The following is a 12,591-nucleotide window of genomic DNA, read 5'->3' as shown; positions in this document are numbered from 1 at the left end:
TTACAGTAAAAATGCATATTTAGGCAGTGAGCATTTCAAGGGTTTGGGTGGGCGTTAGGGTTATTCTGCAGTAAGCTTTTGCTCCTACATTTTTAGGTTATATAGACCAGGGATTGCTATGCCTGGCCAGGCATGATGCAAGACGTGTGAATAGTCAGAGAAAATACGCAAAATATGTGTAAACTACTCCTCACCCCAGACTAGTTTACACAACTGAAAGTGGATGTCATCGAACTAGTACAGGCTAAGAAGTCCATCCTCATCTCTTCCCTTGGTCATCCTTAAGTGTCATTGGTTGAAATGGGCTATAGCACTGAATCAAGAATATACAAAGGCCCATTTGAACCCACAGAGTTTCATGCTCTTTAATTCAGCAGTGCTTCCTGGTTTCTAAGTGATCAAGCTGCTAGGTGCCTGACCAGCTATGAAATATGATTTTTTTTAAAATGGCTTACATTTTGCGATGCATTACATAGTTCTATTTATAGATGTATGTTATCCCAGTCTGCTACAAATTCATATTCCATTAGTGAAAAAAAAAGTAACTTGATCATAATTTTTGCATGCAATTTAATGTTTACAAAGAGTTCCAGGCAAATTGTGCTTTCTGACATAACACTTCTTTCTCTGGCTTCTGCTCCACCATGCAGACAGATTTTTAAAAAATAATTCTACCTGACAAATTACAAGAGAAAGATGAGGTTTTTAAAGAAATTGGAAATCTTTCTGCCAACAGAAGCTGTGCTGAACCTCATTAAATACTCATTTAAAACTACCACAATCCATTGAGTTATGTGTAGAGGAAAAGGGGTCTAAAACTCTTTTACTCTCATAGTTCATTTCCTATAATATGTTCTTGCTTGGTTAAACTGCTAGTTAAGCTATGACAAACTGCTTTCAGATAAAGGCATAACATATACAGGGTTGTGACCATAACTTTAAAAGTAGGCCAGGGGTGGAATTCAGGATGGGCCCAGCCCCCCTAATTATTTGAAAGGGTGGGCCCAGCCTACCTAGCTGTTATTATCTTGGGTTATCTTGGGTCTCAGTTTTTATCCTTTTACTTGTGTTAGGTTAATAATAGAAATACTTAGAGCGCAATCTTAAGGGATTGATGCCCAACAGAGAAAGGGCTCTGAAATCCTGTGTCTGTTCAAGAGCCAGGCAGGGGAGGAGGAGGACAGAGGCTTTTACAGCCTCCTGTTCCTCTGTTTTAAACATTTTCTAGGCAGCGAGTGGGAGGGCGACAGTCAGGCTCTTCGATCAAGCAGATCCAGGCCTCTTCTACTCCTTCCCCTCCCTGCCCACTAGAATGGCCTCTTTTCACCCTCCCTGAGCAATTCTGAGGTGGTTTCTACAGTGGCTCTGAGCCCCCAGCCCCGAAAAATCCACACTCAGATTCCCAGGTTATAGCCATGTCTATGGTCTTGAGGGGTCCTTGGCACCTATCTCCTGTTCCTATCTTCTCCTGCCTGCTTTCCATCAGGCCCTCCTTAACTCCTTCCCCATTCGCTCTCCCCAGGGCCTAGCTTATGCAGGGTGAGGAGGCAGTGCGTCTCCACTGGAAACATTCCTACAACCAAAGCCAGCTCCATGACTGGGGGAACTCTAGGGTAGTCATGTGCCCTACTTTACAGGAGACAGGCTTATCTTTGAGGGCATTTTGTGTTAGAAGGACTGTCCAATCCAAGTCTAATTTAAAGATTAATAAACCAGACAGCAGACTGAGCAGGCACCAAGGCCACCTTGTCTCAGTCTTCCTCACTATGGTGAGATGTATTGCATTCCTACTTAAATTATATTCTATTAATCATTTTCAAACTTGAACCTATAGATTAAGAAAGTATAGGAAAATTTTATGCTAATCGGTGTCCTCTTCTCTTTTTTGGTGATTTGTAATTGGCCATTCTAAGGAGCTCAAGCATCAGCTCCTTCCTCAACCCCAAACTAACTGAATCTGAGGGGGAGGGACACTCAAGTTCTGCCCCACTCCATGTGGGTTTCCATCACTTTGTACTTGTGGAGGGTGACTTTCTGAAGAGGAGAACCTCCTTTATCTGTGGAGGCTCTCCACATAATTGAGAATGGTGGAAAACCAGGGTTCTTAATTGTGTGGAGAACCTCCATGGATATAGGAGTCTCTCCTCTTCAAAAAATCTCACTCCATGAGGACAGGGCAATGGAAATGCATGAGAAGAAGGCGGGTCTACAGCACTCCCTCTCCTCATGCGTTAGCTTTGATGTCTTTCAGAACTCGTGAAAGGGGCTTAAAAGAATGCTGGAAACCAGGAGTCAGATTTTGAGCTAAATGAACCCTTTGAAATGTCCAGCCTGCCCCGCAGAGGTCAGGGAATGGAGGACTGCCATCTGCAGGAATTCTCAGTGAACTAACTTGGGGAATGGAGTTTGAGGTCTTGACCCTCCACTTATAGCTCCCTTCTCAAAAATAATAAAGAATCCGTGAAAACATATGTCATAATAAACCTTTCTGTAAGCTGCCACAAGACCCTTTGTTGTTTTTGCTTTAACAAACTGAAACGATGATCCCTAAACTGTAAATTGTTCCTTCCTCAAAATGACCCTTCAGGAAAACTGACCAGTGAGCTTGCTGACCAGCGACCTATTACATATATTTTGTTCTCAACTACACATCTTGCCTTTTCTGGGCATAGTCTTTGTAATGTTGAGCTTGGTGGCTCTTCTAAAGAATCTACGGATACCACAATTTCCTTCTTCAAATTCGCTGTCTTTAATGGTAGCTTCTAGGGCTTGCCTCTCCTGTTCCAGCTTCTTCAATTCCTCTGTTAACGGAATGCAAGATTGGCAATATAAATAACAATAATATCCACTTGTGGTACTTGCATCTCTCTGAGCCTAAAGTAAATTTAGACCTAAATGTTTTATTTTCACTGACCACAATTGCCTAATAGCAGACAAGACCCTTAAATGGAGACAAACCCAGTTTTCCAGAGATTCTGGTGTTGACCTCCCACCTCAGATATCCATAAGTGTATGCATACTTAAACTGAAAACATGTCCAGGACAAATATTTCCTTTCTGTATTTTGTTTCACTGCATTTTTGAAGGATACTCTTGTTGAAATAGTTTTAGATAAATAATTCTGCAAATAAGAACATGTCTATCTAGTTCTTTAGAGAAAATAGTCTTCAGATAGTAGCGAGAGTATAATTCCTTTAAATTAGATTCCCACATGACAGCATGGTTCTAGCATGCTTATAACCACTATCACATTTAGTCAAAACTAAAGAACTGATTGTCCTTTCAAAACAAAATGCTGTAGTGGAATGTAAACACCCCCCCCCCCAATCTATCTGTTTCCAGTCATCTTCTTAAACATTATCACCAGATCTGTTCAGAATTTAGGATATTTTTTAAAGGATCACCTGTAATTTCTTGTTGCTTTTAGGCTATTATGTCTGTTTCTTAGTATTTTGAGTATTTTACTCTAATGGTGTGGGATTGGTGTCTGCTATTACTGCATTGTAATCTGATGGGATACATCTTCATAGAGAGGTCAAAATATCATTTATTTTCCTGACTATTTTTAAGCAATAGAAGTGGCAGGTGATAGATACAAACAGGGAATATAACCCATGTTAGGTTAAAATATTACTTTAGTTCTCTATGATATGATCATAAGCCTAGCCTCGTGGATGCAATCCAACCACAATCGCTAGACAGTTCGACGAATCGCTTTTTTCCTAAATTCTATTCTATATACTAGACTATGGCAAACAATTTAGCAGTATTTATTGCTACGTTCCAATTTGATCAGAAAGTGAATTTTCTTTTTTGGGCATAGGATCACCCATCTTAAATACTTCATTAGGTTATTAATTTTGTTTGTGGCTTGCTATGTTAGATCCTGTGCCTTCCATCTGCATCGTGCATAAACTGTGAACAGAAATGAGAAAAGGCAGTAGGTGGCAGCAGAGAGTTGTAATTCTGCATTATTGTTCTGGAAAGGAAAGGTTCCTCCTGTGCAAGCACTGGGTCATTACTGACCCCTAGAGGGACTCCGCTTGCGCTGGTGTTTTCATGGCAGACTATAGCAGGGTGGTTTGCCAGTGCCTTCCCCAGTCGTGACTACCTTTCCCCCAGCAAGCTGGGTACTCATTTTACCGACCTTGGAAGGATGGAAGGCTGAGTCAACCTGAGCCGGCTACCCGAGGCCCAGCTTCCGCTGAGATCGAACTCAGGTCGTGGGGAGAGTTTCGGTTGCAATACTGCCACCTACCACTCGTATTTATTTTAAGCTAATTCCTGAAGACACACCAAGAGGTATCTATTGGACTTAAAGATTGGTGTCTTGATTTTATTTGGAGTTTCTCTCCTAGTAGAAATTCTCTGGAATGAAAGATGAGTTCAACTGAATTAGGGCCCCTTCATCCATTACAATAGCATTATACAGAAGGGACACAGGTTTACTACCCATCCCCATTTGCATAGTGCCTATGCACTGAGAATCCTAGCATATATACAAAAAGTGAAAAATCTCTTGTTGCATTTGATTATCTATACTTGGATGCAAGCTAACATTCATAGCATGTGAAGTGGCCTTTGTTATCATGCCAGCCAAAGATTTCTCAAGAAGCAGGGAATAGCCAAACTTTCTCAGTAAAAAGGACCCCCAAAATAAGCTGTACATATCAGAACTCTTCCCTATTAGAGAATTTGTCATGATTGTGTGCATATTGCATTAGAATCCTATTTAAAAGCATATAATAGCCTCAGTCATGATCCCAATCTCAAACAGCAACCAGGACTCATATATGGAGCGAGAGCTAGCCAGATCAGGAGAGCCAGTACCAGCTGCAGAGGTGTGAGCCCTGAGCCTGAGAGCCAGGAACCCTGGAACTCAACCCCCCCCCCCGCAGACTAGGCCCCCCAGAGGTAGGACCCTTTGAGCCAGAGTCCCTTGAAGGGCCAGGCCCCTCCAAGGCAGGATCGTTATACTCTGCAGTGCCTGCTTTCCACTGTAGGCTCAGGCAATACACAAAATGTCTATTGACTAAGAGGCAATAGAGTGCTCAACTCCAGACCCAAGAGCTGCCCCTTTAAGGGCCAGTGGGGATGAAGCCTGAGAGGAGTAGCCAGGAGGGATATAAGAACTCAGTTGGAACTGGGATGCCACAAAACCAGTAGTTAATTCCCAGTGACCTGTCCAAGGACCTGAAGGTCCTATATTCAACCATCCTTGTTCTCCAGGTCTAGATATCAGATATCCTGCGTATGTGCCCATCTTAAGTGTGCCCTGCACTTTCCATCACTCTCACCCCTGAGATCTTGGACATAGATTGAACTGTCTGCCAAGTTGGTTCCTGTTATCACTATCCATCCCTGACCACTTAAATGGGACTTCTGCTTCCTGGGCTGTCCATGGCCTTCATCAGCTCAGACTGGACATAGTCTGCCAGTTCTGACATGAGAAATTTTACAAGCACAGAGACTTCTGTTCTGTTCTATAAGTGGGGAAATACTCTGTATGTAAACTGAAATTTTACATGCACCTGGGGAGTATTCTGTTTCTATAAACAGAAAACTCCTGACAGTTTGGATCCTATCCTGAGTTTTTTTTAGGACTGGGGTATTCTCTTGAAACTCTTGCACTGGCCATCCACTGGGACAGCACAGCTCTCTTAACATAGTTATAACTAGTTAATGACCTCCACGCCAAAATTGTGTGCATAGATTTCCATTAGGCAGTCTCCCCCCAATTTCTTTTATTACTAATATGATAAAGATTTCCACTAATTACATATATTGTAAGAGCTCCCAATCTCCAGAGAAGATAATTAACAATATTAATGCTCATGTCTTAAAGTAATTGAGCAAGATTTCCTAAGGCTGGTGTGTTGATAAACCAGTGGGGTTATTATATTTTTATTTACAGAAAACATACCTCTAGTGTAGGAATTATCTGAAATTCACTTAATTAAGTCTTGACATACCTTGAACCTGGAGGACTTGTGATATGTCAAACCCTTGGCTTATTCGAGCAATTATCACACCAAATTCAAAGTCAAATGCATCACTGAAACAGAGGGTAAATAAAAATTGTATATATATACATGCATTTCTTTCCACAACAGTGAAATACTGATTGGAAGCAACTCGGTAATGTTTATTTAGACATTTTTTACATTGGATTTCTAAGATTAATCAATTTTTGAACATTTTCTCTTGAACACAACTGCATTCCTTGGTCCATCGTCTATATTTGACTGCTGTGCCTTGCTTCACCATCTTTTCAAATCCTGTCCAGTTCTCATCTTTTCCCCACATTTACCTCCACTACTGCTGCATCTATCACTACTTAGGCTGCTTTAAAGCCCCTACAAGACCGGTTAAAACAAAACCTTATGCAGAGTTCCACAATTATTTCCATGTGTACCCCCCCCCCCCCGTGTGTGTGTGTGTGTTAGAGAGAGAGAGAGAGAGAGAGAGAGAGAATCCAAAGCAATCTGAACTGGTTTCATATGAGTGGAGGAAGTGTGTGGCTCAAAATCACCTTCCCAAGTGCCTTTTACATCCATGCGTGGAAAGATACATGGTCCCTATATCTTCCCTGCACCTTTCCCCCTGCTGCTGAAAAAGCTCCTCAGGGCTATGAGCTTAAGTTTGAGCTTAAAAAAACAAGAAGGAAAAGTGTTAAGCACTCAGATTCAGTCTACCGAGGCTGCTTTGGATTTTAAAGAATGGAGAAAAAAATCTTGGCACTCCCTCTGACATCTTTGAGCCATAGAGGAAGCACAGGGTAGAATTTGCTTGAGATAAATGCTCAATTGTTCTTTATGTTGAAATTTTCTGCAGGCTCCTGTGTATTTGACAAAGCTATTCTACCCTTGACCTTTTACATGGAATGACCTTCATATTTCAAGGGCATATCCAGACTACAAATGTAAATTAGTCTGAAACTAACTTAATGGCCATGGTCATGGATTATTCCAAAAAACTCTAGGAATCGTGATTCCGTGAGACAGCCATGAATTCTTTGTTGGAGAGCCCTAATTTTTTGGTCATACTTCAATTTCCAGAGTTCCTTGACTGGGAGCCATGAGAACTGAACAGTTTTGAAACTGGTTTAAATTTGTAATGTGGGCATTAAAATACACAGATGTGGGCTGTTCTCTTCTCTCATCTACAAGCTTTGTCACTGTTTCACTCTGCATACCAACATGCAGAAAAGGAAAAACTGTGATCTTACTCCCTTTCCCCCAGACTTCATGTAGTGCTTGAAACTTGAATCTTTCAGTTCAATAATTTTTTGGTATATTCTCCATTTGTTTATGTGAAACTAAATAGTTTCAGTTCAAGCAAAAACAGCATACTTCTAGCTTCAACTTACTGTATGACACCCATGTAATTTTCAACTTGTACTGCAGTGGCATGTCTCCAGTCCTTTTTAAATCCAAGCACTAAAGTATTAGGTTTCATTCTGCCCAAACCAGAGGCCTAGCAATATAAAAACATGGTGTTTAAAAAGATGCATGTGCAAGATTTATCCAAAATGAGGAGTAATGGCAAAAGATAACGGAAGTAATGTTCTGGAGGGATTTAAGATTAAATTGCATTTGGCGAGTGTCCTTCATGCTTGCACCCAAGCAGCACATATAAAGATTAGCTCTAAATCATCTCAGCTATAAATGGTTTTTAGATGACAGAAATGTAGCTTTGCTAAATTAGCACTCATTTGCATTTCTTCTGATGCATGCTCATTAGAACAGTGTAATAATTTAAGATCAACAGAGTTTTCATGCTACTGCTTGTGTGCTCAGTTTTAACATGATAGCCCCACATTTACAGCACCTATTACGTAAGCAAGGTATGATGTTTCTTTAAAGAGTTCTAGCATTTAGGAAGGGGTGAACAGGTCTTCTTATGTGGCAATTACTTCAGTTTAAGACTGCAGTCCTGTGTCTGCTTAGTTGAGAGTAAGTCCTAATGAGTACAGTCAGAATTTGGACTTGCACGTGATCAGGCTGTATGATTCTCAGCATCCATGGAGATTGTTCCTAGCTGAGCACACTTTAGCCCTTTAGGTAAAGAACACTTTAGGTGTTCTTCATCCCATGTTGAATGAATGTGAGGAGAGAAGTGTTCCAGCCCTGCCCCCCTCCCCAATGTTTCCCTTACCCTGGGCATGTGGAGGGCAATGGTCTAGAGAGCCTCCTGTATCAGTGGGGGCTCTACACTCAATCCAGGACCCTGGTTTTCCTGTATTTCCATTCAACACAGGACAAAGAACACTGAAGAAGGCTACAGGGTCCCATGAGTTGCACATTATCATTTGGAGATATTCAAGAAAATGTTTAAAAAGTTAGATAAGCAGGCAACATAAGCTTACAAACAGAGATAAATTGTGGCTGAAAGTGAAGGTGGTAGCAGTTATTGACATTTACTCTATTGGAGTTAAACCGTGGTATTTGCAGATCCAAGGATAAGCTAATCTTAAAGCTTGTTTCACACATGCGTGTTTACCAATTGATGACTGCAAAACCAAGTGAGGGCTTGGATATGTGAAAGGGCCACCTCATGTTCTACACCCCAGGCAGAAGTTGAACATCACCTCAAACGCATTGACTTGGTTCACACAATCATCACGGTGATCATGTGAACGGTGAGTTGTGGTGCCGCGGTGGGTTAAGCCATGGTGGGTTGTGGTGCCCGCAGGCAATATATCACCAATTCAAGCCCCCCACCATGGCTTCTTGTGTTGTCTGAACCCAGTGAGGGTGGTTTGTTGGAGTGGTTCATTAACCCTGGCAAGAGTAATTATGCAAATCGGGCCAGCACACAACTGGCACATGTAACGTGGGTAACAAGCCACCATGGCTTATTAACCACCCTTATCTTGTGCGAACCAGCCTGTTGGGTTAGTCATGACTAACTTGTCCCATTGATTTCAATAGGTCTACTCTATGTATGATTAAGTCTAGATTCAATCCAGTCAATTCAGACATTCAGCAGCTAATCATCAATTATACAACAACTGACTATAGAAATCAAGTGACTGTAAATGTGTAAACCAGCCCTGAATTTCACATATATGAGGGGGGAAATGGTTGTGCCTAGAATCTTTGGTAATGTACTGCAAATTTTCGGAAAGTCTGTTGAACCTGTGTTTGGTCAGTCTCTGCCCAAAGAACTGAAAATTGAAATCAGGTGTGGGAGCCTCAGGTCCAGGGCCTCAGGCTAAAAGAGGTTCCCAAGCCCTGATCTAAACAAATACATTTATATGAAGACATCACTGAAGAACCATGGATACCAAGGACAGGGCTTTTTCTATGGAGGCATTCTAGCTCTGAAATTTTCTTCCTAGGGAGGCCTACTGGGCAATAGTCCTGATGGTCATGTGCTACCTCCGGTATCAGAGGCAGTATGCCTATATACACCAGTGGTTGGGGAACATGGGCAAAAGGGTGCTGTTGCACTCATGTCCTTCTTGTGGGTTTCCTGTGGGCAGCTGCTTGGCCACTGTGTGAAGAGGTTGCTGGACTAGATGGACCCTTGGCTTGATCCAGCATGGTTCTTCTTGTGTTCTTATGATGAGAAAAACCTTTTCTTAAAGAAAACCTGCCAGGTTTTGTTGTTCTTTGATCTTAATGTTGCCTATTAGTGTTTTAAGTGGGTTTCACTTGAGGTTTGGGTTGAATCTTGATTTTTAAAAATTTATTTTATTGCATGTATATTCTGCCTTTTATCCTCCTGCAAGGAGTGGGAGGCAGCTTACATAGTCCTCCTGCTCTCCGTTTTATTCTCATAACAACCCTGTTATTTTTTAAAATAGGTTTTTTATGTTCACAAACCAGCAAGTGCTTCCTGATGGAAAAACGGGCTTGCTTTTTAAATTAAAAGAAATAAATGGAAATGCAAAATTTCAGAAGCATTAGTACATTCATTTTGTTTGATGGTGGATCATGTGTAAGTAGTAGATTTCCACTCTGATCCCAAACACATAAAGTTCTGTTCACTGCAGAGCAAGTTAAAACATCCAGTTGTATGTGTCTATGAATTCAGCCATTGTTAACATATAGTAATATATGCCAGGGCCTCACGTGTTCTTTTCCCCAGTATAAACATCTGTCCATAGCGGCCCAATTCACTTGCAACAATAATCCAGGATTTTTACCCTGAATGAGTCAGCATGCTAGTTCACTTGGCTGTATCACTCCCACTTGGCTCTGCCTGCCAATGGGAGTGGCTAAACAATCTAGGGACACTCCAGACCCAGAACTCTGGCTTGTCTTGTGCTGGCTTGTTGATGGTAACCTGGTTTTAAAACCAAACAAACAAACAAAAACCCTGGATTACTGTTGTGTGTAAACTGGGCCAACGTGTGTAAGGTGTAAGAAGACTGAACTGTTGATTTTTCTATATGAAGTATGTTTTGTGATACAATATGACATAAAGTGTTGAATATATTGCATATCAGTAGGCGAGAGAAGACATTTGCAGTGAGCATGTGTAGGTTCAGACATTTGTGAAGTACCTTAAGGCATCTCCGTTTACTACAGGCCCTCATTCACTTGATATGGAATTGATTCATTTGTTTCATAGTTCCATAGCCTGAAACCAGAATTGTTTCTGAAATAACCCATAGTACAAAGAGAGGTGCCCTCAAGATAAGTTCTGCATTTACAAGATATTGTCCACATATGCAACAGGTGCTCTTAATGAATAAACAGCAATTCTTCACATAAGAGAAGCTGCTTTGAAGTAATACTTCTTGCATGTGCTAAATAAAGACCTTACTTGGAGGAGACTTTTGACTCCATCTCTAAAGCTGTCGGCTGCCACTGCAGCATAAAAGGCTTTTCTTTTGTTCTTTGTCAGCCAGGCCTGCTTCGTTGCCATGCCACTGTTCATCTCTGTAACGCACAGCTTGCGTGGGCCCTGCATGACACAATCATATATTAGGGAGAGGACTTTGTATTATGTATCACACAATAGTGTGATTTTGAAGGAGTTACTGAATCTGCTCTGTGAGGGAATGGAAAGATTGTCAGGGAAAAATACATTTCCATAAAAGGTTCCACAGAGATTCAACCTTTTGAAATGAAACCTGCTGCTAACATCACTCATTTTCTGTTCAAGAAGGGTAAGCCTGTTAACACCACTTAGGTATAGTGATAGCTGGCAGAAACAAGCTTGAATATATACCTTTAGAAGTAGGCCTTGTAGCTCTTAAATATTCAGAAAAAATAGCATAGGGTTAACACAGCAGCCCAATCCACAATTCATTTAAATGGAAGTAATTGGATTTCAGGTGATTTAGGGTCAATTCACATAACTAATTTTTTATGGTGTTTATGTAATGAAGCCTGCTCAAGCTGGCATTTCTTTTGACATGGTGTCTTGCCTTAGGAATGCTCCAACAGGAACTGAGTCGCAATCTTGACACATGGCAGATAGTTTACAAGCCCATCCACCATACAGAAGTCAGTTCTTCATGGCCTTATTACATAAGAAAGGGTTGGGCAACCACAGGAGATCCAGGGGTCATTTTCATGCCCAGACAACAACACCCCTGTGGGCTGCACTCCAAAAAAAAATCAAATAAAAAAATTCAGCAGCAAGCTGCTCCATAGCAGCTACAGAGTACTAAAGGGGTCAAATTTAGCTTGTACACAATCTAAATTTAACCCTTTTGGTGCTCCCTAGCACTAACCTTGCCAAATTTGGGCGGGGGGAATTGTGTTTTTCTGCCACTGAATTTGGGACAGGGGGCAGCCACATGTGGCCGGCGTGTTGCTCAGCCGTGATGTAAGAGATCAAAAAACCTGCTGACTATCTTCTTCCTTTGTTCCGTAAATGTATATCCCACTTTTCAAAGATACACCCTCAGAAAGTGGCTTGCAGACAATAAAGGAGATGGACACAAGCACATATAAACACACAAAAAACAACGCTATCAGAATTCAGGAAGTTAAGCCAGGTTTGAGGTTGTAGAGAGTAGAACATAATGTACTAACTACCTACACAGAAAAGGCCAGTTTTTAAAGCTTTGTTAAAGACCTGCACTGGTATAAGGTGCAAAGCAGCAGGAAGGGACTTATGAATTGAGGGGCCAGCGCTGAGAAAGCTCTACCCCTTGTACTTGGGGTTACAAGACCCTCTTGCAATGGATCTTGGATATGTGCCAGGTTCCTTGGCTGCTAGTGCCAGCCTTAAATTCTGGATTCAGAATTTATGATTTTTATTTATTTACAATATTCATATACCACTCCACATCAAAAGATTTCAGAAAAGTGAACAACAAAGATAAAAGAGTAAAACACCATATTAAAACACTTACAACATTTTAAAAGAATAAGGCATGCAAATTGGAAAATAATATGCAATTTGTATATTTGGATATCTGTATATTTTACTGGTTTGCATCACATATTTTGAGTGCAGTTGTTTTCGAGACACAGTATTCTTTACACAGGTTAAAAAAATAAAAAGACTGCCAAGTGAGTATAAGTAAGCAGTCTTTAGAGGCATAATAGTCCTGTTGACAGCACATCCTTGTTTTATCACTCTCCTATTTTCCCATTTACACAGATCACAAAAGTTCATTGTGTC

General features: G+C 41.1%; 1 protein-coding gene and 1 long non-coding RNA gene across 6 annotated transcripts in view; one reads left to right on the top strand and one right to left on the bottom strand.

The window, feature by feature from the left end:
- Positions 1-12,591, top strand: part of LOC146337119 (uncharacterized) — an 88,241-nt gene that overhangs the window by 24,675 nt on the left and 50,975 nt on the right. The window lies entirely within an intron of this gene.
- SLC12A1 (solute carrier family 12 member 1) overlaps positions 1-12,591 on the bottom strand; it is a 64,249-nt gene that overhangs the window by 5,850 nt on the left and 45,808 nt on the right. For both annotated transcript variants that reach the window (XM_084817112.1, XM_084817113.1), the window contains exons 17-20: positions 10,777-10,917; positions 7,370-7,476; positions 5,973-6,055; positions 2,658-2,801 (exon numbers count right to left, since the gene is read on the bottom strand). In XM_084817112.1, the coding sequence (XP_084673238.1) occupies positions 2,658-2,801; positions 5,973-6,055; positions 7,370-7,476; positions 10,777-10,917 (475 nt within the window). The remainder of the gene's footprint in view (positions 1-2,657; positions 2,802-5,972; positions 6,056-7,369; positions 7,477-10,776; positions 10,918-12,591) is intronic.

This window comes from Heloderma suspectum, chromosome 11, assembly GCF_057233095.1.
Source record: "Heloderma suspectum isolate Gila_16-S chromosome 11, 16-S_ref, whole genome shotgun sequence".
Taxonomy (NCBI): domain Eukaryota; kingdom Metazoa; phylum Chordata; class Lepidosauria; order Squamata; family Helodermatidae; genus Heloderma; species Heloderma suspectum.
This window is presented reverse-complemented; position numbering and strand designations above follow the sequence as displayed.